This window comes from Pinus tabuliformis, chromosome 1_2 (genome assembly GCF_031772625.1).
Source record: "Pinus tabuliformis cultivar Carrire ecotype Pingquan chromosome 1_2, CPIR1, whole genome shotgun sequence".
Classification (NCBI taxonomy): Eukaryota; Viridiplantae; Streptophyta; class Pinopsida; order Pinales; family Pinaceae; genus Pinus; species Pinus tabuliformis.
In genome coordinates, this window is record NC_142298.1 from 403,860,883 (window position 1) to 403,886,673 (window position 25,791).

Genomic DNA, 25,791 nt, shown 5'->3' on the forward strand with positions numbered 1-25,791 from the left:
TTAATTCCTCTTCTTGATAATTACTTGTGAATATCAGACGTCTTCTTATTACTTTTTATGTCTTCTTCATCAACCAATTATACAAATGTTCAAAACATAAAGATCACAATGAGACAACAGACACCATAAATTAGGCCAGAGGCCAAGGCAAAACTCAAAAGGGGAAAACCCAACAATCCTTTTCTTATAGAATCAGGTCAAAATGAGAGATATCCCAAGACCAAGACCAAGACCAAACTGCCACAACGATACCAATTCAAACCCTCCTCCAAGTCTCCTCAAAAGTCAAAATCAATGCTGGGCAAACTTCTTCAAAATTTGCCAAACTGCCACAATGATACCAAGTCAAACCCTCCTCCAAGTGTCCTCAAAAGTCAAAATCAATGCTGGGCAAACTTCTTCAAAATTTGGTCAAACTCAGAATTTCTGTTCTGTAGTAGAGGCCAAAGTTTGGCCTGCAATTACCTTGGAAAATTCGGCTTTGTTCCATGTTACGAACAAAAGTTCGCATACGTAGCGGAATAATTCAGAAGAACTGAAATATGTAAGTATCCATCGTAGGACAAGCAGTAATTGTATATAAGAATTGTTGAATGTACAAATTTGTGAAATGATTACAATGAGGGTCCACTTATATACCTAGGCAGGTGCCCTTTCATGAATGGTCATGTCTCTAAGACATGCCTCTTCATTACTAACTAACTATTAGTTAATTAATTATTATTTATTATTATTATTATTATATTTATATTTACATTTATTATTTTTATATGAATTATATTCATAACATTGCCCCTCTTAAAAAAGCTTTGTCCTCAAAGCTTAGGGATGGAAGGGCCGAATCTCTTTTCCCGTTTCGAATATCTTCTCATCTCAAAACATTCATCTTCGTTGATACAAGATGATATGATCCTCTGAGTGATAAATAAAATTGTCGGACTGAGAATGGATCTGAGCATCCAAGATTAATATTCTGTGGAATCTTCCGATTGCTGGAAATTTGTAAAGAATTGTTATCATAGGACTAGATTTTGCAAACTTCAGTATTCCTTGGAACACAAATATGTTGTTTCTGTTATGAATGGTTCAAATATGTAGATTGACTTAGTTATCTACTCTTCTGATTTGGATGTCGATAAGGAGTTCTTGCGGTTTGATTTTGCCCTAATCTGTTCATGGTGATTTCTTGTTTTATTGGGGGCATTTGATTTCTTTCAGGTTCATAAATTGCTTGATTAATTGTGAGATCTTCACTTGAATTTTTTTGTTGTTTGGACTACAACTTCTTGTTGAGAAATCTAGGGCATCATTATTAGATGATTTGTCTTTCTTAGATAACTGCTTGTGAATGATATTACTTCCTAGATTAGGATCTTCTATTACTTATGTTATTATATTGTTCTTCTTCATCAAACAACTACCATTGCATAAACCATAAAGAGAGAAGAGACACAGAATATAGGTTATGAGCGAGGGCTAAAACCTCTCCCACTTGAGAGGAAAACCCAAAAAAATTCTTCTTCTTATAGAAACTTTAATTGATGAATACCAAGACTAAGACCCTTGACCTATTTGCCACTCCAAGACCAAGACATAAGTTCCCTTTCACTGCTTCTCTTTCATGCCCAAGTCAACACTTGATCCAACTGCTTTTCTTCTTTGTAGTTCGACAATACTTCAGATTTTCAGTCCTTGGTTCATCACTACACTCCTTGTCTCTATTTCAGAAACCCTGGCACATGTGTTTGACCAAGTTTGACCCTTTATCTTCCTCACTCTAGAAGGAGACTCTCTTCCTTCAACTCGACTATCTTTTGGCTTGACTTCTTCCTAAATTTGGTTGCCTTAGAGGTCTGTAATATTTTCGGCCTTTCCTGCAACAGATGATCCCTTTCTCCTTCGTATGTGTGACAGTGAAACAACCCTAAAACAGATCCAAAGAACTTCGCTCTTCCTTCCTTCTTCTCGCTGGCTATGAGGCTTCTTTCTTGGTGACTTTCACACTTCTTACTACTTTAGACCTTGACCAAATTGCTTGTGATTGAAATGAGGCCGAGCTGCCCTATTTATAGTCGTTGGAGCCTCCATAATAAGCTGACTTGAACTGAGGGTGAGCCGACATGACTTTAGGAGCAAATTCATTATTTTATTTGAGGCTGACTTGAAGGAGTTTCTTGAGCTTGGTCTTGGAGGGCTATTTGACACTTTCATTGACTCATATACAAATGTAACATGCCCAAGAAGGGTCCTTCATACATGACATTGACTCTCTTTGACTTTATGACCAATCCTAAGGGCTCACAATGGGAGCCATTACTAAAAATAAATTTCCTTGCTCATGAAACCCATGAGACAAGCATTACAATAACAATTATATTTTTCTTCTTTACATCAATTACATAAAATCACAATTACACATGTCATTATGAAGACAGAATCGAGTTACACTTTTCAACACTCCCTCTTAACTAGGTAGGTATTCATAATGGTACTTAGTCATTCTCAATTTGAAGAATGTCATAAGAAGAGTCAGATTGGTAACCCATCTGTTTAGCATCATATCAACCAACATTGTCACATAGTAACGCCTTGACTAACAACTCTATCTCTCCACGATATCTGAGCTCAATGTTGGCAAGACCAATGATGTATAGACACCCTCATCATTGTCTCTCTCGGAACATACCCCACTTGGGTTCTTAGGGTGTTTTCCGCTAGGACTATTCTTATCTTGGATTTCCAGTCCTCAAAGAATATCGGTCCTCTACGACTACTTTTATCTTGGATGCCCTAACTCATCCTCAAAGAGTATCAGGTGCCAGATGTTTACCTAATCCTCCATTTTGTCTTCCCAAGTGAACACAAGAGTGATGTGTCTATCTCTCCCTCTTAATTAGGGAGGACATATCTATTCCAATAAAGGAATGTACTCATTGCTACTGAAGGAATGTACCTAAGCTCCCTCTTGGCATAGGAATTTTGCTTCCAAGTTTCTATCAAGTAAGAAACTTGTTTCCAGGCTCCCTCTTAATTAGGGACCTACAACAGCTCCTCAGGTGGAGATGATGAGACAACCAGCTGCTTGAAGAACTCCTCCTCACGATGTCATGAACTTCTTTTCGTTATGCAAGTGTCTTCATGTTTGGGACTTCTTCATAGTGCACAAACCATCCATCACTTTCATCCATGAGCCAGTCATGTTATCATCGGAAAGTGTTCCATCAACCCATATCTGGTCTTCCTTCATGTTATGCTGCCTTGTTTCATGCCATGTTTCCTCAAGGATCTTTCATCCTACGACATGGGCATCGATGGTGGAAGACATCCATAGATCTTCGCTCGGCAACCTTGCAGAAGTCCATCTAGATGTTTGTTCAAAAATAAAGGAATGAATAGTAAAATCAAAGTTACCTTTGTGATGGTTTTCCATCATGACGTCTTTTAATTTGTATCAACATCCTACATACATATCGACACATCTCCCAAAGATATATATTGTCAAGGGCCTCTTTCTTTTTCAGACTCCATTAGAGTCTTCATATCTTTCATGGAGATATCCTAGTCATATTTTCTTGGTCTTTGGATGTTGATTGCCTTTTTCCATGGTTGCATATCCCACGATCTCTTCCTTCCTTTCTTCACACATTTCATTCAGAATTCCTCTAGTTGTTGTCAACCACCTCATATTACATATGAGGACATATTATGTTGATTTCATCTAGACAATGTGTGACTCATGCCTTCTTGCATCCTTTCAGAGGAGGAGATCCCTTTTCTTTTGATCATGCTCTTAAGATAGATCATTGACCTATGTTACCTGCAACCATATGACATGACTCTTCAATATTGAATATAAGCATACATACCTCATTTTCCTTTGGGTCATCCAAATTTCTTGCAGCAGCTTCCTTGATTGAAAGAGCTTTAATCCCTTCATCTGATTCACCTTTTATGTCATCATACAATCATCCCATGAATTACACAAGTTTGGAATTCTTGATGAAACACTTGCTTCCCCTCTTGATTGGTGAACCTTTCGATGAAGATTCCATCAGAAAATCTCGGGGATCTGGAGTAGCCCCATCCAACAGATGTTTCCTTTTGACTGATGTATGACGAGCCTTGTACTAGATGACCTTTTTCTTTCTTTTCCATAAGTGCCACCTATGTTACAAATGAGGTTTCCAAGAGCTATATCCTTCCATAGTTGACTGCCATAGATTCCAATTTTAACCATCTTTCATGCTTCTCTATGATGATGTTACGAGTTCTTGCTTTCAATGCTTCTATGATGCCATGATGCATCCCATCATTTTTCTTAGTGAACCATGATAGCCATGTTTTTACAATAGAAGACTTATGAACTTGAGAAGAACTTAGGTGAGGAAGACTATCTCAGTCATAGTAGAGATCTCTTACTTCCTCTTTCTTGGACTTCTTCTTTTCAGCTTCCTCCACTTCTTCAGTGATATGGGCTTCTTCTCTTTCCTTTTTGTTATTGTCCTTCTTGATCTTAGGACAATCTCTTTTGTAGTGTCCATATTCTTGACACCCATAGCATTGAATCTTGGCCAGGTCCCTTTTCTTTTCCGAGAACTAGACTTTCCAAATTTTCCCTTTCTTCTTGTCATTGTAGCCTAAATTTGATTCTGCTCACCTGCTCCCGCATCAGATTTGGCCTTTAGTCTAGATTCTTCAATCTAGTGACATAGGATACATATTGAAATGAGTCAAAAATCATGAGACCGAAACTAGTTACATTTTCAACATATAGCAGGTTAACATGAAGCATTGAATTTAATTGGTGTATGAGTTAGTTACAATTACTCTTGAGTCTTGTTAATCTTATGGACAGGAATATTTTTTCAACGCATCAGATTTGGCCTTTAGTCTAGATTCTTCAATCTAGTGACATAGGATACATATTGAAATGAGTCAAAAATCATGAGACCGAAACTAGTTACATTTTCAACATATAGCAGGTTAACATGAAGCATTGAATTTAATTGGTGTATGAGTTAGTTACAATTACTCTTGAGTCTTGTTAATCTTATGGACAGGAATATTTTTTCAAAAATTGGGACAATGATAGTTGTTGAAGTTTCCTGTGTAGAGTATTTCACTCTGAAAGGTTGACACAGAACTTGTTCGCAGTCATGCAAAACCCTTTCTTTTGGTGGAATTGAACTCTGATCAAGTCTGAATATTTATGTGACCTATCTCAATTCAAGATAGTTGATTTTATTTTTATGTAATATGTTTCCATGCAATATATGTGAACAATATGTAGGTTTATAAATGTAAATGCATCAATGTGCATGCATCTGTGTGTGTGTGTATGTAATGATTTTGAATTCTAATTTAGAATGGAACATCTCAAGTGTGTAATCCTACATGGTAGGATATGTCGGATCCAAAAGGTGTTCCTTTTGTACCTATGTATTGTAAGGAACTGCTTGTATAAAGTTTCATCTTAACTTACGAAGTTGTGGATTTAGAGAGAGTGTGCAGTGGAGAACACATCTCAGCCAATTCTAAGTAAATGTTCTGTGATAGCCCATTTGTTTTCTGAAGCTCCTTTCTACAAACATTATTGAAATCTAGGGAGGACAGGCAATAGATTGTTGAGGGATTGATGAAGACCTTGGCAATGATGAAAAGTGGATTCTTCCTTGATTTTATTCACCACTTCAATATTAGATTCTGTGGTCCTACTATTTTTCTCTTTCATTTTGGCTGCTTGATCATGCCTTCTACTCTTCGATTATAGGGGCCTTGAAATTGAATTTCATCATCCAAAGGAATATGAACTAGGATCATATATAGTGCATTGCATTTGATTCCTTGGATATTTGTGACAAATTATTTCACTCATAATTGATTTCTGGCAGGTTCTGGAGCTCGTGGAGGTCAAGGGGCATATGCCACTCAAATTGCAGCGGCAAGTGCCGCACAACAATGTTTTGCAGCAGCTCTTAAAGCAGATCCCAAAGGAGGACACATATGGGTAAATCTTGCTTCCGCGTATTCTCTAGCCGGTGACCATATCAGTGCAAGCAGATGCTTGGAGCAGGTTGATAGCTTTACTTGATCATTGCCATATCTTCTTTTATTATGATAATTGATGATATTCTTGATTTTGGAGTCACTGCAATTGTTATGATTTAATTAGAGACACCTTTATATGCCACTGCTTTGGCAAACACAACTTGTTGTGGACTAGATTTTTCAAAATGCTAATTATGAAATATCTACGATGTACTTGCTGTCCTCATTCATAGTGCGCTTCTCATTCAAGTCTTTCTTATAGTTACATGACATAAACATGCCTTGTGAATTGTAGATTTAGTATTTGCAATATCTGGAATCCTAATGTTTCCTTCAAGTTTGATATTATATAATCTTCAGTCACTTTGTGGCAGTTCTTTTATCAATTATTTGTTATATGTAAATATGTACATGACTTTTCTATAGCCAAGATAAGTGCATGGAAATGAAATGAAACGGAATTTATTTTAATGTCCTGAAAGGACTAAAGTAAGTCAAAGGGCCTAGAAAATATACAATGCATTTATAGCCATATAAAATATGGGTGCAAGAAGCATACCCTAAAAGGAGACAATATTGAGAGAAAAATAGCAACTTGAAATGACATATAACATACAAGTCAAGTGGGTTGTCCTTGCATTGAGAAGGTGTTAAATTATGGTATGTTCTATGCTTAGAGCAGTTTACTTCTTTTCTTCTTATTAGCCACTGATTAGCAATCACATATACATTAAGTAAAGTGCAGATAGAACATTAAACGATCGACAGAAAACAAGCCAAGACAAGAGACACAAGATGTGGCAGCTAGCCAGGGACAAACCCCAATGCGGGGAAACCCTTTGATCAAATCTTCTTTTATCTTCAATCTTTCAGCAAAGAGAAATAGTACAAAATCAGAATTCTGTAATTTTATGTCAGCAGCGGTAAACCCTAGATCAGCAAATTCAAACTTAGTCAAACAAGACGAAATTGACTTCCAATATGCTTGGTCAATTTCCCGGTCATCTAGTCCTTGAACAACCTGAAGAAGCAGCCCATAAACAGCCCCCAAAACACAGTCAAACTGCTGTTGACTGAAGTCAACCTGCTGCCCCAAACTAGGGCAGTCAACGCTGGTCAAACCAGAGGTCAAATTGCCTCGGTTTGCGTGCCAAAATCTACGGCCTTCCTAGGAGAGGCAGCCACACCAAAACTGCACTTTTGAATGGTCAACGCTTGGTCAATGCTGGTCAAAGAGATGACCTGCAGCTTTTGCGTCATTCTTTCTGTGTCTTCCTTGCCCTACTGCGTCCTCCTTCCCACGTGTGAGCTGCTCCTTGTCTAACCCAAAGCTAAACAACCTCACCTGTACTTATATGATTCACTGGGCATGTGTGCCACACATTTAGCTGCGGGCCGACTTTGACAATTTGTCAAGTAAATACAAATAAATTCATATCTCCATAAATACTTGTTGGAATCAGATGATTTTTAGATCATTCCTACACCTCTCGACAAGAGGAATCTAGGAAAAATATCAGCTGCCATAAATAAGATGACTCACATGGAGTTTGGCCCTAGTTGCCAATTTTAACACTCCCTCTCAACTAGGGAGAACTCCATCTGCTAATCCGTCCGACTGTCAGTACTGTCCCAGCCATTAAATGTAATGCCTTGCATTGCTTGGTTCTGCTCTGCTGAACTATGAAGAAGAAGAGATGATCGAGGATGTATCATACCATCCTCCACTGACCTGAAGTCAGTCTCAGAGTGTGTCAACCACTCTCACTGATCCCAGATCAGCATCATTGATCCTAGATCAATGGAGGTCATTCTAGCATAGGGAGTACGGTAGATACAACGATGCATCCATCGACATTACTACTAATGGTCCCTAACCCCATTTCCCTACTCATTGATCAGATGAGAGGTACTTCCCATGAGTCCCAGACTGCATGGGTAGGATGCCTCGACAGGAGAACTAATCATCTTATCCACAGGAGAACGAATCATCCCGTCCAACAGTCGCCACAAGAGAACTAATCATCTGGCCCATAGGAGAACTAATCATCCTATCCCACAGTCGCCACGGGAGAACTAATCATCGTGGCCCACAGGAGAACTAATCATCTTATCCCACAGTTGCCACGGGATGTCACAGGGGAAGGTTGAATCTTTCACCCTGTACATAGCGCACCACCAGGGATGGTGAGTCGCCCTGTGGTTGCATGTCGCTCCAAGAAGTACCCCGCGCCCCTTGGAGCTCCCAGAGCTCAATATATGCATCATACACGAACCTCATAAGAGGGTCTCTCAACAACACCAAGTCGTTCTCGGAAAGTCAAGAATTTGACCTTTCCCAGGGGCTTCGTCAAAATGTCGACGACTTGTTCATTTGTACCGATATGTTGGAGCCTTATTGCTCCCTGCTGTACCATATCCCGAATATAGTGGTACCTGATATCGATGTGCTTGGAGCGATCATGAAATACGGGATTCTCTGATAAATGAATCTCGCTCTGGTTGTCACACAAAATCACGGTAGTATCCAATGTGAATCCAAACAGCTCACTGAAGAGCTTCCGCAACCAGACTGTGTTAATTTTAGGTATGTTCTATGCTAGAGCAATTTATTTCAATTTTCACAATTAGCTCATTATCTTTTCCAGATTAGTAATAACATCAGCATTAAGGTAAATTGCAGATAGAACATAAATATAAATCGCAGAAGACAAGCCAAGACAAGAGGACACAAGATGTGGCGATAGCCAAGGACAAACCCCAATGTGGGGAAACCCTTGATCAATTCTTCTTTTATGTTCTTCTAAGTTCAGCAGAGAAAGAGAACTAGCACTTGATCAATTCTTCTTTTATGTGCTTCCTGCTCATCCATGATATCGAAGCAGAATCCAAAGAGAACTAGCACTGAAAAGTGCTCTAGTGATCCTGCACACTGCTTGCCCTAGTCAGCATTCGAATAATCATGCAGTTTTCATATTTCCGGCAGTGTATCTCAATCCATGAGAGATTGTGCCCCGAAGATATCTCAGAAGATTCTTGGCACCAATCCGGTGAGGCTCAATCAAATATGAGCTCACCATGCTAACTGCAACTCATATGTCCGGACGGAGGTTCTCCAAGAACATCAACGCGAATGAGTTTGTGAAAGTCAGAGGCATTTCCCAAATCTGATCCGACATCACTACCATATAACTTCTTGAAAGTTAAGATCCTCGAGGTAGTCACAGGATTGCAGTTTATCTTTCGACATTCGGAATCCAACTCCCTCTGTCTCCTACAAATGAGAGGGTCTGCACCTGTCAGACATAGGCGCCGGTATGAGAGGTCTATCGTCCAAAACCTTCGGATGGTCTGGATCGATTTCACTCCTAGTGAATCTCAACTTCATCAGACAGCTGTTGATCCTCTCATACTATGCCCGGGGTGTTTTGCTTCAAGCCATAGAGGGCTTTCTTCCACCTGTATACATGAGATTCCCTGTTCATGAATCTCAAACTCCACGGGTTTTTCCAAACCTGTGGACCTGCTACATGAGGGGAATGGTCCCCTTGTAAGATTTTCCTTCGGTACATCTGAGACATGTACCTTCATGCTCTTTTTGAATTCAGGCATCTGACTCACAGACCTCCGGTGCTGAGTCAATGGTCATGGTCCCCAGTGGACGTGATACAACCCTGAACTCTAAAACATCTTTGAAAAATCTATTTTCAAACACGTACCTTTCCATCGATGAGTGCCACCCTGAAACCTTAAACTTCCATTTCCGAGATGGACACCAGGTTCTTCTTGCGATCAGGTACATAAAAGTGATTCTGGGGTTCCTTGCTTTCTTTGAAGAGTCAACCATTTCCTTGATGACCTGCATTACCAGTCATTCCTTTGATCATTGAAGATATCCCTGGAATGATTATTATCTTCATCAAGAGATGTGTCCCTATCCTTCGGACACTCCTTTGCATGATGGCCGAACTTATTGCAAACAAGGCATTTGCCTTTCCTTCCACCTTCCGCTGCGCCATTCTAATAATATTCTCTGCTTTGACTTCACTCTGGGTGAATTATGAGGAACCCATTGATCCTTTTGTCTTGTCCCAACTGTCTTTGGTGATTGCTCTTTCACTCTTGCTTGGGCATTGTCTTCACCTCAGCTCCGATTCCATGTTAATTTTAGGTATGTTCTATGCTAGAGCAATTTATTTCAATTTTCACAGTTAGCTCATTATATTTTCCATATTAGCAATCACATCATCATTAAAGTAAACTGCAGATAGAACATAAATATAAATCACAGAAGACAAGCCAAGACAAGAGGACACAAGATGTGGCGCTAGCCAGGGACAAACTCCAATGTGGGGAAACCCTTGATCAATTCTTCTTTTATGTTCTTCAAAGTTCAATAGAGAAAGAGAGAGAGAGAGTACATTTACAATAAAAGTCAATATTTTGACTTTTGATATCGCATGAGATCAGTTGAAGACATATTGCTTCATTTGATTCTCTAAGGTGACTCCTTCACCTATCATAGTGCTGCCTTTCGTCCATTCGCTGCACATAACCGTGTGACACCGGACTTAGTTGCTCTCATTTTCTCTTGTCATCATGTAGCTCATTATGTTGCATCTTCTCATTATACTGAGATTATCTAACATGAGATTAGGACCATATCTTTGCTTACAGAGAGCTGATGTGGTTATGTATAGCATCGAGACATATAAACATATGCCGAGACTTATTAGATAACAGGTCCGAATATCCTTCTCTGTAATACTGAGGTCATCTTTAAGGCATGACTGTCTTACTGTTCCATCTCCATTTGAAGTTCTGTAGCTACAGGAGTATGATGTCAAGACTGTTCTTATTCATGTGAAATTAGCCCAACGCTGGAATGCCAAGATTATCCGAACCTCATGTCACTGTTGTGTCTATATGCTCTAGTTATCCGAGGTCTTGACTGTGACTGCACCTAATACCCAATCGAGGTGCAGTCAAGCCCTAGATTATGGATCTGCTCCTTCATGCGAGTTTAGGGTCATTGTGATATGTCTGGACAGATCCGGATACAGAGTCGAGATGTAACCCTTGTTACTTCTTGCAATCCTGATCATTGTTTATAACATGCCGAGGCTGCATTAGATACACAGTCATCCGAGATGTATACGAGTGAGATCACTGCGCCATCAAATTTGGGTATGCCGAGATATGTATTTAGTTTGCATCCTCAACACATTTCCTAGAACCTTGTTGCTTCATCAATGTGGATACCCAAGTTACACTTTAACTGCGGCTACTCAATGCGGATACCCGAGTTTAGTTCACCCTGATCATACCTTACGCTTTGACTGCAGACTCAATGTGGATACGCGAGTTTAGTTCACTTCATACCTTACGCTTTGACTGTGGCTACTACACCTGAAATTTCAGAGAGGAAGAATGCGGAGTTCTTATCTTCTTGGACTGTGTGAACATGTTTCCATTGACTGTGTTAACAGGTCTCCATTGACTGTGTTTTACCGTGGCTAGGATCCTGCATCTTTTTCTACCATACTAGTGTAGGTTTCTTCTTGGACATGACTGTAATGAGATCTTTCTCCTTGATTGTATGACAGTTTCTAGCGTTGCTCCATAGCTGTGATTTGGAACTAGGGCATCATAGGCCAGCGTATATTCTCATTGTCTCTCCTTCACCAAAACCGAAAGATGTGGAGAGGAGGAGATCACTTGAAGAGGATGTCCAAAATGACTTCAAGTCCTCTTCTATTTATACTAAAACGTAGATGATGAATAGACATGTCTATTGGGCTTCTGAGCCTTACTCAAATTGCTGGTCGGCTTGATAATAATTCCATAATCAAAATAAATTCATCTCCATAAATACTTATCGGAATTAGATGATCTTTAGATCAATCCTACACCTCTCGACAAGAGGGATCCAATAAAAATATCAGCTTCCACAAATAAGCTGACCCACATGGAGTTTGGCCCTAGTTGCCAATTTTAACAAACTGCCTCACAAGATGCCATACTAGCAGCAATGTATTCTGCCTCGGCGGTGCTCAAAGCCATCGACTTTTGCTTCCTGCTCATCCAGGATATCAAGGCAGATCCCAAAGAAAAACAACACCCGGAAGTGCTTTTTCAGTCCACCACACTGCTAGCCCAATTAGCATCGGTATATCCATGTAGTCTCACATCTCCGACAGTGTATCTCAAACCATGTGTGATTGTGCCATGAAGATATCTCAAAAGATTCTTGGCACCAATCCAATGTGTGTGGTGAGGCTCAACCATATGTTGACTCAATGTGTTGACTGCAAAGCATATATCCGGACGGGAGTTCACCAAGAACATCAATGATCCGATGAGTTGACGATACTCGGTAGCATTTCATAAAATAGGTCCAGCAGCACTACCGCTTAGGTTCTTGAAGTCAAGCTCCATCAGGGTAGTCACGGGCTTGCAGTCCACCATACTGAACCTTTCCAATATCTTCACCACATATTTTCCTTGAGATAGGAAAATCTCCCCTGGTTTCTGCCAGACTTCCAGTCCTAGGAAATAGTGCATCAGTCCTAGGTCCTTCATCTCAAACTCAGAAGCCAACTCCCTCTTACATTTGTGAATGAGAGGGTCTGCACCTGTTAGAAAGAGGTCGTCAACGTATAGCACCAGTATGAAAGGTTTGTCATCTTCAACCTTAAAGGAAAGGTTAGGGTCGGCTTCACTCCTAGTGAATCCCAGCTTCATTAGGTAGCTATAGATCCTCTCATACCATGCTCGGGGTGCCTGCTTCAGCCCATAGTGGGCTTTCTTCAACCTGCACACCTGAGATTCCCGATCATGAATCTCAAATCCTTCTGGTTGTTCCACATAGACTTCCTCTTTGATCGAACCATGCAAGAGCGCGGTCTTGACATCCATTTGATGTAGGTTCCATCCTTGCGAAGCAGCAAGGGCTATGATCGAGCGGATGGTGGTATATCGGGTAACAGGTGCAAATATCTCGTCATAGTCTATACCTTCCTTCTGAGAGAAGCCACGAGCGGCAAAACGAGCCTTATACTTTTCAGCACTTCCATCAACTGCATGCTTTATCTTGTAAAGCCATTTCGAAGTGACAACTGCTTTGTCTTGGGGTCTGGGGACCACATCCCAGACATCGTTTTTCATGATGGACTCATATTCCTTAGTCATAGCATCCTTCCACACTTGATGCTTGACAACTTCTGCAAATGATGAAGGCTCATTTTGGATGATCGTGCTCATGATGGTCAAGTATCCTTGATACCTGGCCGACTTCTTACTTTCCTGGAAAGTCCCTCTAGGTGCAATGTGTCCTTCAACATCATCAAGTGTCCCCCTAAGCCATGAAGGCCTTTTCCTAGAAGAGGAAGGCTCTTGCGGAGGGGGATCAATAGGATCCATAGGTTCTTCCACATCAGACATCGTCTCATCTTCCTTTTCCTTCGGTTCCCTAGTGTCAGCTTCTTCAGATCCCCTTTGAGTAGGAAGATTGTCAACTTTGCTAAGAGCCATATCTTCGTCAAAGGTGACACCATGGCTAATCTCAATTTTCTTTGACCAACCACATAGATTCTATAGCCCTTAGTATTTTCGCTATAGCCCACGAAGATTCCTTTCTTTCTAGATGCACCCAATTTATTCCTTTTCTACTTCAGCACATGAAAATATATAGGACTTCCAAAAATTCTAAAATGAGATACGTCAGGTTCCTTACCAGTGAACATCTCTTCGGGAGTCTTGGAACCCAATGCTTGATGAGGGCATCGGTTTTGCACATATACGGTGGTATTTGCAACTTCGACCGATAGAAACTTCAGAAGTCTTTGATCATGGAGCATAGCACGGACAACTTCCAAAATCGTACGATTCTTCCTTTCTGCCACACCATTCTGCTCAAGAGTATATGGTGTTGTAGTCTCCCTCTTAACGCCAGCTTTTTTGCAAAAGTCATGGAACTCATTGGATTCATACTCAGTCGCATTATCAGTCCTTAAGATCTTGATCTTCTTTTCGGTTTGATTCTTGATCAAGGCTTTGAAGTGACAAAACCAAGTGAACACTTCATCCTTCTTTTTCAAGAAGTATATCCAAGTCTTGCGAGAATAATCATCTGTAAAAATGAGGTATATAAATATCCTCCCAAGGAGTTCACAGGCATCATACTAGATATGTCTGAGTGAACCAACTACAATATATCGGAGGTCTTGCTTTGGATTGAGGGGAATGGTCTCCTTTTGAGTTTCCCTTCGGCACATCCAGGACATACACCACCTTGCTCTACTCAGAACTCGGGCATCCTTGTCACCATTTGTCTTGCATTGGGTAGAGCTTTATAATGAAGGTGAGCAAACCTCCGATGCCATAGTTCGGACTGAAGTGATGTGTCACAAGACATGACACCCAACGGACTTCATCCGACCTGATATAATGAATCGACTCGAAACCTAAGAGTGAAAGCTTCTTTAAAATTCTTTTTCCATACACGTATCTTGCCATCGATGAAGGTCACCTTGTAGCCTTTGTCTTCCATTGCCGAAACGGACACCAAGTTCTTTTTGAGATCAAGTACATATAGGACTTCTTGCAAATGAATTGTATTACCCTGATTCAATTGAAGAGTGACATTCCCTACGCCTTTCACGGGATATTTTGCGTTGTCCCCAAGAAAAATTTCTAGGTTGGTCTCCTTCTCTATCAGATTAGAGAGAGCTTCTTTGTAACCAGTGAAGTGCCTTGAGGCACCACTATCAATAAGCCAATTTCCCAGCGAGTCCGGGGGAGCAGTAGTAGAGAGGGCCACTGGTAGACAATATTCATCTTGCTTATTGTTAACAACGTTAGATTCATACTTGGAGTTTTTTGCCTTCTTGAAGGGTTGTTCTCTTCCTTGATTTCTGACATTTCTTTTACCTCTGCCATTGGACCTTGCATTCCTTTGATTGCCTTGAGAGTGATTTTGGTCATCGTCATGGTGTGTGTCCCTTTTATCAGGGCACTACCTCGCATAGTGGCCCATTTTGTTGCAATTGTAACATCGTCCTTTTCTTCCACCCTTCGGTCCAACCTTTCCTTTGGATTTAGCCCCAGAATTGTTTCTTCTTTTAGCATGAGAAGAAAAGGCAGAGGGATTTCCTTTAAGTGCGGGCATTTCTTGCTCTTCCATCCTTGTTTCTTCTTGAATACATCTAGCCATCAGTTCCTCAAATCCTAGGATGACATTATTGTTGATAAGAGTAGTCCTGAATATATACCATTCAGGTGGCAGTGCTCCAAGAGTTGTGATAGTAATTTCCCTGTCAAGAACTACTTCCCCAATAGATAGGAGATCATTCTTGATCTTGGTGATCCTTAAGAAATATGCTTGCATACTCTCATCTTTGCCCTTCTTAATTTCCTTCAACTTATTTCTAAGGAACAAAACTTGATTTGCATCATTAACCTTAAATAAACTCACCAATCTATCGTAGATTTCCTTGGAGGTGGTCAGCTCGGAAACATAGGCCACAAGGCGCTTGTCAATAGAGTCTCGGATGATCTTCTTTGCTTTGACTTCTCCCTTGGTCCACTTGCTTCTAGCAGAAACGGATGCATTTGATGGAGGTGCAACAATATTGCCTCTCAAATGGTCCAACACTTTCTAATCTTCTAAAGTCAGATCGAGAGACATCTTCCATCCGTGATAGTCAGACTTCTCACGGAGCTTGTCTTCGGTGGGGAAGAGTGTTGAGGACCCCATGAAGTTTTTAGGATAGCCTTGCCAACCTTCGGTGATTGCTCTTGCTCTTGCTCTTGCTTGGGCTTTGTCTTCACCTCACCTCTGATACCATGTTAAATTATGGTATGTTCTATGCTTAGAGTAGTTTACTTCTTTTCTTCTTATTAGCCACTGATTAGCAATCACATATACATTAAGTAAAGTGAAGATAGAACATTAAACGATCGACAAAAAACAAGCCAAGACAAGAGACACAAGATGTGGCGGCTAGCTAGGGACAAACCCCAATGCGGGGAAACCCTTTGATCAAATCTTCTTTTATCTTCAATAGTTCAGCAGAGAGAAATAGTACAAAATCAGAATTTTGTAATTTTATATCAGCAGCAACAAACCCTAGATCAGCAAAGTCAAACTTAGTTAAACGAGATGAAATTGACCTCCAATATGCTTGGTCAATTTCCCGGTCATCTAGTCCTCAAACAACCTGAAGAAGCGGCCCATAAATAGCACCAAAAACATAGTCAAACTGTTGTTGACTGAAGTCAACCTGCTGCCCCAAACTAGGGCAGTCAACGCTAGTCAAACCAGAGGTCAGATTGCCTCGGTTTGCATCCCAAAATATGCAGCCTGCCTAGGAGAGACAGCCACACCAAAACTGCACTTTTGAATGGTCAACGCTGGTCAAAGAGATGACCTACAGCTTTTGCGTCTTCCTTGCCTTACCGCATCCTCCTTCTTCCCATGTGTGAGCTGCTCCTTGTGTAACCCAAAGCTAAGGATAGAGAGAGAAGAATGAGTGAGATGAGATGAGTTGATAATGAATCAACCTCACCTGTACTTGTATGATTTGCTGGACATGTGTGCCACACATTTAGTTGCTGGCCGACCTTGACAATTTGTCAAGTAAATACAAATAAATTCATATCTCCATAAATACTTGTCGGAATCGGATGATCTTTACATCAATCCTACACCTCTCGACAAGAGGAATCTAGGAAAAATATCAGCTGCCATAAATAAGATGATCCACATGGATTTTGGCTCTAGTTGCCAATTTTAATAGAAGGTGACCAAAAACGTACGTCAATAGGACTGGAAGGTGAAGGAGAATTAACGAAGAGGCATAGACATGAGAGTAAAGTGTAGTGACCTTGATGGGAGGACGGATTTCACTCATCATCTAAATTAGTGGTGCATATATCAACATTGAGTGCCTCCCAAATAATATCCTTTGGTGGGTGACTTGGATTGATAATGGCTTTGCGAATAAGCCTAGGTGGCAGCAAAATGTTGTTGTTGGGTGGTTGAGGTAGAAGTGAAATGAAATGAGATGAGATTATGTTAATCTCCATCGATGAACAAAATAGCTCAAAGGAATGTACAACATAGATTAAAGTACAACATATCAAAACGACATCAAAGGGTAGTGCAATAGTCATATCCTAAAAGTACAATAGAGAACATAAAGCTAAGGGGACAAGAAGAAAATAAATTTGTAGCACACCACATGATGCAAATGAACTACTTCCTAACACATTTTTCAAGGAGAGTTTGAGGCCCTAGTTTTCACTTCAACACCATCTTCTAATTGGTTGTATTTCTTCACAAAGTTTGGATCTTAGCAGATTTGGCTATTGGTAGATATCAGTACCCTTACCTTTCACTTTGTTCTTTTGATGCCATTTCCTCGACTACACCCCCTTGGCATATTAGTCTTTGTAAATTCTTAAAGGTCGTTCAACATCTTCAATGCATGGTCATCTCTCTAGATTGACCTTCTTCACCACCCTTCAAGTACTCTTTGGATGTGCTAGGTCACTTCTTATTGCCTAAGGAGACAATAAGGAGGGTCAAATATGTTCATAATTATAGCTCGGACAAGTGCTTTTGCATAGGCTAGGTGTCTACATGCAGAAGACGTCGAAAATCCTCTTTAGGTGCTTTCTCATGAGGAGTAAGTGATTATTATAGTTTCTTTCCTAAGTCTAACTTAGTAAAAGCACATTAATTAAATTAATTAATTAATGTTGGCTATTGAGCTATAAGTTTTTAAGCATAAATTATTTAATTATTTGAGTGATCTAGATCTAATCTCAACTGTTGATCTCAAGTGAGACTTGGGATTTAATCTTAGCCATCCATCACTTAGGAGATCTAGGATTTGAGATCTAGCTCAATACGGAATTATAAAAGGAGCCTGAGGGAGAGGAAGAAGACACATCAATTTCCTTGGGAGAGTGATTTTCTCAAGAGTGTTGAGTTTTTTAGCTCAGAAGGTACTTCTAGTCTTGTGTCTTGACTAGAAGGACCTTGATTTGCCTCGTTAGGAGTTTTCATGCGACATGCAGAGTGTGCAAATGAGTTGCACGCATGTGAATGTGTTACATGTGACATGCATGAGATGTACATGTGAAGCAAGCTAAATTTATGACTTGTACTTGAGTTAAAATAGAGAAAGCTGAAGATGGGATAATTAACTAAAGTAAAGTTACTTATCTTTGGTTAACTTGAGAAGCTAATTTTGGCTGTCAATCTTAGCGTAGGAAAGTTATAAATTGAGCCTAAAGTGAGGAGCTAAGACACCACAATAGCACATGATTGAGAGAGACTTTTCAGTGAGCATGTGTTGGGTCCGAGATAGCGCTGTGAGGCTGGTGATCAACTTTGTGGTTTGTATTTTCTCAGTTGGGCCATTAACCTAGGACAGGAGCCTAAGTTATGTGATTAATTTATTAATGAAGAACTGTTGATTGGGAAGAAATCTGTTTATGTGTATGTGATTAAGATTGAATAATTTTTCTTTCACTAAATATTTTTGGTTACGAACTTAGCGAGGTATTCGTTCAGTTATTAATTGTTGGGAACCGAATACTGTGTGCTAGGTTTGGGAAATTCTAACATGGTATCAGTGCCCCAACTCTGAATTGATCTCAGAATTACAAGTGTTGGGTTTGTATCGGATCGCCAAAACTAGGTTGGCTTCAGATCATACGAACCAAATTTTTTATTAAGGTGGCGAGATTTTTTTAAGGGCCCATTTTTTTTTAAATAAAAAAAAAAGTTTGGACTGGGCGTGGGGGCTTGTGGTGGTTGGCCGACAACCCGACCTAGCCAGTCGCTGGCTAGGTTGACAACCCACCAACCATGGGGGCAGCTGTCGCCAGGGCAGCCAACAAGCGGACCCACGACAAAGCCACCCAACAACACTTGAGTCGAGGAGTTGCAGACGAGGCACCCGACTGGTTGACCAACCACAAACATAGGAGAAGACCCTGCCAAATCTAGTGCACAATAGATAGGGAACCTCGAGACATTTTGGTGGTCGATAAGATTGTCAAACCACAATTAGAGGTAGGGCTGAGTGGCCAAGAGGCCAACCGCAAAGCCAATAGTGCTAGGTTGAAGGGGCAGACACTAGCACAGACAGGGATAGGCCTGACCGACTGACACTATGTCGATGTCAGAAGGAAAATGGCGGAGATTGTGTGCATAAAGATGGATGTCTGCAATCATCGATAAGGGATCCATGACATAGGTGGTTGAGTAGAGGCGGCAACAAAAGTAGATAGTTGCCGCCAGTCAACAACTGCCTAGCTAGGTGATGCCAATAGTTGGAAGAGTAGGCCAAGGAGACGAGAAGTTGCAGCAATGTTGAGCAACTTGTTGTCGAGACAGAGGGTCGGGGAGGCAGTGTGCGTTAGCTGCCAGAGTCGATGTTCCAGGGAGTGGTTGCGTAGATGCCAAGAAGGAGACAACTTGCGTAGTTCTTTGTTCAAGAGAGTTCACATGGATGGATAAGTAGACGTGGATGCAAATTAATTGACTAGTCCCATAATCAACTAGCCAAGTCTATGAAGCAAGCACTAGATTGTTAGGGGTGGTGACGAATACCGTGGACTGCCAAGGCAATAGAAGTTGTTGGGAGGAGGAAAAAGCGCATAGGTAAACAAGCTAACTGGTCAAAGAAGACACACAGGTGGTAGTGACAAGCAAGGGCATCGCGATGCCATTAGTATGTGTTTGGAGACTGCAACCACCACATAATTATTGTTGGTCAGTGGGGTTTAAGATGATTATTGGGCTATGTTATAAGGACAATTTGGATTGAGCATGAAATTTTAACCCCTGGAAGGAGCGGGTTGTTCTCTTATTTGAGGAATAGGAGTTGTGGGATGTCGTGGAGAAGGTTATCCCAGTTCCTGCAGATCCTACTAAATTGGCTGAGTTTAATAAGAAGAACGTGAAGGCCAAGAGAATAATCCTCAACTACGTTAAAGACCATGTTATACCTCATGTGACAGGGAAGAAGAATGCCTTTGAGATGTGGGTATCCTTAACTAAGTTATACCATAGTACAAACCAAAACAGAAAGATAATGTTGAAGGAGAAATTGAGAAATGCCAAGATGTCTGAAACTGACATAGTTGCATCATACCTAACCAGGATCACCCAGATTAGAGATGACTTAGCAGTAGTGGGGGAAATTATTTATCGTGAAGAGTTGGTCAGATCAGGCTTGAGTGGCTTTCCTCTGAGATGGGATGTCTTTCTTGATGGGATTGTTGCATGGGAGAATTTTCCCAACTGGGATAGATTGTGGGATGATTTTGTACAGGAAGAGACAAGGAGACGTTCCAAAAATGCAAGCTAACATGATGGTAAGGATGATGAGGAGAGTTTGGCTCTTGCTGTAAAGGGAAAAAGTAAAGTAAATGGAAGTGGGGGATCTGCTTCCATGAAGGACATGAACAAAATCAAGTGCTTTGCATGTCACAAGACTGCTCACTATGCAAGCCAATGTCCATATAAGAAGAAGAGTAAGAAGGAGGATCAAGTGGCTACATCAACGTCTACCATAGTTTAAAAACCAGAACCAGTGACCGGACCGGTCCACCTATCAAACCGGAACCGGTCAAACTCGGATTGGTCAGATCTCAATGAACCGGTCTTTAAAAAGATACATTGAATAATTAGTTTTTAATGAAAAAGGCTATTTTTAAGATTTAAAACCATGATTCCAAACCAATAGAGATAAAATATGCAAAGTTTGCTCATCTATATACCAGATAAAGGTGAATATATCAAATTGGCACCGAGTGCAATACATATCAACAACATAATACATAATCAATGAGGTTGTAAATGGCCTCTAGAGTCCAAAAACAATGTTATAAGCTATGGGGTCACTGGCCTACTACAAGTCTACATATCAGTGATCAACATGATCACTCCTCATCATGATCAAACTCATCACCACTACTAGACAAGGGATCATCAACATGAGCTACATAAATAATCTGGAGCTACATAAATAATCTGGCTGAATGTTTGAGTACTCCTAAAACTCCTCTACAACCTTAGTAGTTGTGGTAGTAGTAGCAACAAAAATAGACATTAAAGCTACAAATCACTGATCAACATGATCACTCATGAAATTCATCATTGATTCAGCGTTACTAAAAATGGGATCATCAACAAGAGATACATAAACATCATCTCTCTCAAAGTCTTCAAACTTGGATTGCTCAACCTTATAATATGATAGAAATTGAAGTTTAACATGCATAACTAGTGATTTTGGTTTGAGTGAAGGGTTCATCTCCTCAGCCTTATAATGTGGTAGAAAAATCTTAGCATCCCTAACCTTCTCTTTTGAGTGAAGGGTACATTCTTGTTAAGGCCATGGTAGAGGAGTTCAACAATCAATACCACCAATATCAACAAAGTTCAAAAATCAATGCCACCAACATCAAGGTTCTTAAAGGGCTTCATGCTCTGGATCAAACACCAATCTCATACCTCATGCATGATAGGAATCAAATGGAAACATTACAAATCCCCAAACCATGAAATCCTGAAAACCATTAAGTCCGTTGAATTTTGAGTGAACTCTAAAATTCTACTTTCTCCATATGAAATTCAATGAGGTTGAAACCACTCTCAAACATCCTGAGTCATTTCATTGTAATGTTAAAAATTCAAGTAAAATGATGAAAATGAAAAATAAAGGAAATGTCACTTTTACTTTAAGAATTTAACATTACCATTGATTGCTAGTGTTGCTAGGGTTGATATGTGTGAGGCAAATGGGAGGGGAGGCATGCTTTTTTTTAGATGGGTTGTTTTTGCATTGAAACAACCCCAAATATCCCTCAAAACGACACCAAAACTCACAAAACTGCGTTCTGTGGGGTCCGTAGCTGGCCTGGAAATAAACCGATCGGTTTATGAAGGAACTTGCCAGTTTATGGGAAAATCGGCCTGTTCCTTCATAAACCGGCTGGTTTGGTCCAGTTTTTGTGATTTTTTGGCAAACCGAGTTTTTTGCCCGGTTCGACCCAGTTGCCTAATGAACTGGCCAGTTTGACTGATTTCCGGTTCACGCCGACCGATTTTTAAAACTATGGCGTCAACTAAAATTGATGACTTTATGGAGAAATTTGAGAGGGGATTCTCTCTAGTTGCTTGTGTTTCCAAAAGTGGTACTATTGTGTACGAGGAAAGTGGGTTATGGCTAGTGGATTGTAGAGCATCAAGTCACATGACGGGAAAGAGCTCAGTGTTCCGTAGTATTTTAGAGATAGACTCAGACTACAATGTGTTTAGTGGGACTAGTACCATGCATGCACTGAAGAGGGTTGGATTTATTAGATTTCAGTTAGATTCGGGAGGATCCTAGAGGTGACAAGGATGTTGTTTGTTCCAGGGTTGATGGTACACGTGCTCTTAGTATCATCCTTGGAGGACGCTTGATATAGAATTTTGTTTCAAGATGGGCATGTGCTTCTATATTCAGAGGGAGCGACCTTGGATGCAACAATAGTGGTTGGCATTAGATAGGGGCAGTCATACAGGTTGCTGGGACAACTTGTGGGTATATCTGAGGGGATTTTGGATACAGGATAAGTGTTAGTTGCTGAGAGGGGGCAGGTGGCGAGGAAGGGTGATTCTTGAGGTACTACTAGGAGCCTCGGCTGGTATGATATGACATTGTTAGACGCTCAGGAGTAGGATCCTAGGAGCATGGTTAGAAGGAACAGGTTGTCATATTAGATTCCGAAGCTAGTAGCAGGGAAGTCTTCTAGTTTAGAAGGAGCAATTACAATAATGGATTAGGTGGTGGTGTTGGAGACAGATACAGGTGGAGGAGGTTCTTCTAGAAGTCCTCCCTTGCTAAGAGGGAGTTTTGAGTTTTGTGGCTCAGAAGGTACGTCTAGTCTTGTACCTTGACTAGAAGGACCTTGATTTTCCTTGTTAGGAGCTTGCACATGACATGTAGAGTGTGCAGGTGAGTTGCACGCATGCAAATGTGTTGCATGTGACATGCATGAGATGTGCATGTAAAGCAAGCTAAATTTACGATTTGTACTTGAGTTAAAGTGGAGAAAGCTAAAGACAGTCTAGTTAACTAAAGTAAAGTGACTTATTTTCAGTTGACTTGACGAGCTAATTTTGGCCATCAATCTTAGCTTAGGAAAGTTATAAATTGAGCCTAAAGTGAAGCGCTAAGACTCAACAACAACGCAGGTTTGAGAGGCTTCTTAGTGAGCATGTGTTGGGTTCGAGATAGTGTAGTGAGGCTGGTGATTAACTTTGTAGTTTGTATTTTCTCAGCTGGGCCATTCCCCCAGAACAAGATCCCAAGTTTTGGGATTAACTTATTAATGAAGAACTGTTGACTGGCCAGAAATCTGTTTATGTGTATGTGATACAGATCGCGTAATTTTGCTTTCGCTAAATATTTTTGGTTAGGAACTTAGCCGTGTATTTGTTTAGTTAATAATTGTTGGTAATCAAATACTGGGTGCTAGGTTCGGGAAAGTCTAACAAAGAGGAGTGAGAGACTCAAAACTGAAGAGAAGAAGAAAAATATGTCGCAAGGATATATCGACAAGAAGAATTCAGGGGCTGAGATCTTGGAGAGAGAAGAGGTTGAATTTTGTGAGAAAGCCAAGTTTCCATGGAAGCTTGTCCAGGGGGATTGTATGGCCTAAGACAGAGCGGTCGATTTCTCTAGTGCATAGTGTTGAGAAATCAATGCTAGTAGGATTAGGGTTAGATTTCTCTTTCTTGATAATTACTTGTGAATTATGTTGGCTTCTTTTACTTATTTGTTATATTATCTTTCATCAAGCAATTACCAAATTATGTGTGCATGAAGATCACAAAAACATAAGACACAAGATGTAGGCACTCTGCCAGGGCAAAACCCCTATCTAGGGGAAAATCCAATGAAAATATCTTCCTTCAATAGTTTTCCTTGAGACTCGTCAACATGACAAAGACCTCGTCCACACCAAGCCAACCTCTTCTTCTTCGATCCAACCTTAGACCTAGTAGCAACAACACTTCGACCCTAGTAACTTTGACTTGGCAGCTTCCGACATCAGCAACAACTTCGTCTTGGCAGCTTCTGACATCAGTAGCAACTTCGACTTGACAGCTTCCAGCATCAGCAACAACTTTGACTTGGCAGCTTTTGGCATAAACATCAACTTAGACTTTCCGGCATCAGCAGCAACTTCGACCTTGACAAGGAGACTTTGATCTCCTAAACCAACCCACACGAGAGGGAGAGAGAGAAAGACCAAAACTTCGATTTTCTTCTTCCCTTCCTTCTTGACCAAACTCACACTCCTTTTATCCCCTTCCTTCAACTTTGCATTTTTCTAGCTTTTAGCTTCCAGCTTCAGATATCGAACTATGCTTGAGAGAGTGAGATGCTCCAAATGAAGTTGAGCTGCCTTGTATATATAGACTTCCAATGAGGTTGAATTGCCTTCCTTGAGGCCGACTTGGTGTGGAGTTTACTTAATTCATTTTTGACTAAAAAATAATTCTTTTTACATCGTTCGAAAGCCCAAGAAGGGTCTCATAAAATATACAATGACTCTAATGACTCTTTATTAATCCTAGAACTCCACAATGGGGAATTTGACTAATAAAATGATGACCCAAGCATGAAACCCATGCTTTAATAAGTTATTGTAACAATAATAAAAATTCTTTTGACAAATAAATTTTATGAAGACTAAACCTAGTTACATTTTTCAATACTCCCTCTTAACTAGGGAGGTATTCATATGAAAGATCTCAAACCACATGAACTATGAAGAGTTTAGGCACAACAATCCCATGGACTAGATTCCTGACCAGGGAAATCTATCTAAGGTCTCTCAATAGTTTAGGCACCGCAATGCCATGGACTAGATTCCTACTAGGGCAATCTATCCAAGGTCTTTCAACAGTTTAGGTATAGTAATGCCACAGACTAGATTCTTGACCAGGGAAATCTATCCAAGTGGGACTAAGATGGACTAAAGCTTTCAACCTCTCTAGGTACGATTAGGCTTATTTACTAACTATCAACCTAGGGATATAGGTGCGTATCTGAGGTCATAGCTCTACGACCAACGCCACCCTTCCTACTTCGGGAACTAGACATCAACACATAGTGCCAGCGAGATGTCATCCCAGGCACTATCTCACACACAAAGCCTCAACTTCCCGATTATTTCAATCGGTAACAAATCCTCCCCGATTAAATAGATTGGCACCAAATCTCTCCCATTCAAACTGATCGACAACTCTAGGCATGTAAAACATGTTATCAAACTTCTGAGAGATTTACCTGTACCAAGGTTACTTGGGAGCGGGAGCGACATTTTTAGAAGCTCTCGGTTTGGGAGCAAATCCCAGAGTGTTTTTTATATAATATATATATATTTTATATTTTGATGGATATATGTCAACAAAAACATGTAGAATGATGAATTAGATATAGAAAACGTAGATTGAACCATATAACAACAATCATCTAGAAGTTATAATCTTCATCAACCACGTCCACAAGTTAGTAACATAGTAACATACAACATATTGAGTCTCATGGTTCATCAATCTTAAAGTTTCAAGCTTTCAAAATTCAATATATAACATTTATCATCATTAATCACCAAAATTGTACTTGTAAGCTAAGTGTAACCATTACAACAAATAATATCTAA

General features: G+C 40.3%; 1 protein-coding gene across 1 annotated transcript in view; it reads left to right on the top strand.

Annotated features, from left to right (window-relative positions):
* Positions 1–25,791, top strand: part of LOC149206056 (tetratricopeptide repeat (TPR)-containing protein) — a 310,884-nt gene that overhangs the window by 86,667 nt on the left and 198,426 nt on the right. Inside the window, exon 6 of the mRNA XM_089395272.1 lies at positions 5,892–6,073. Coding sequence (XP_089251398.1) covers positions 5,892–6,073 — 182 coding nt within the window. The remainder of the gene's footprint in view (positions 1–5,891; positions 6,074–25,791) is intronic.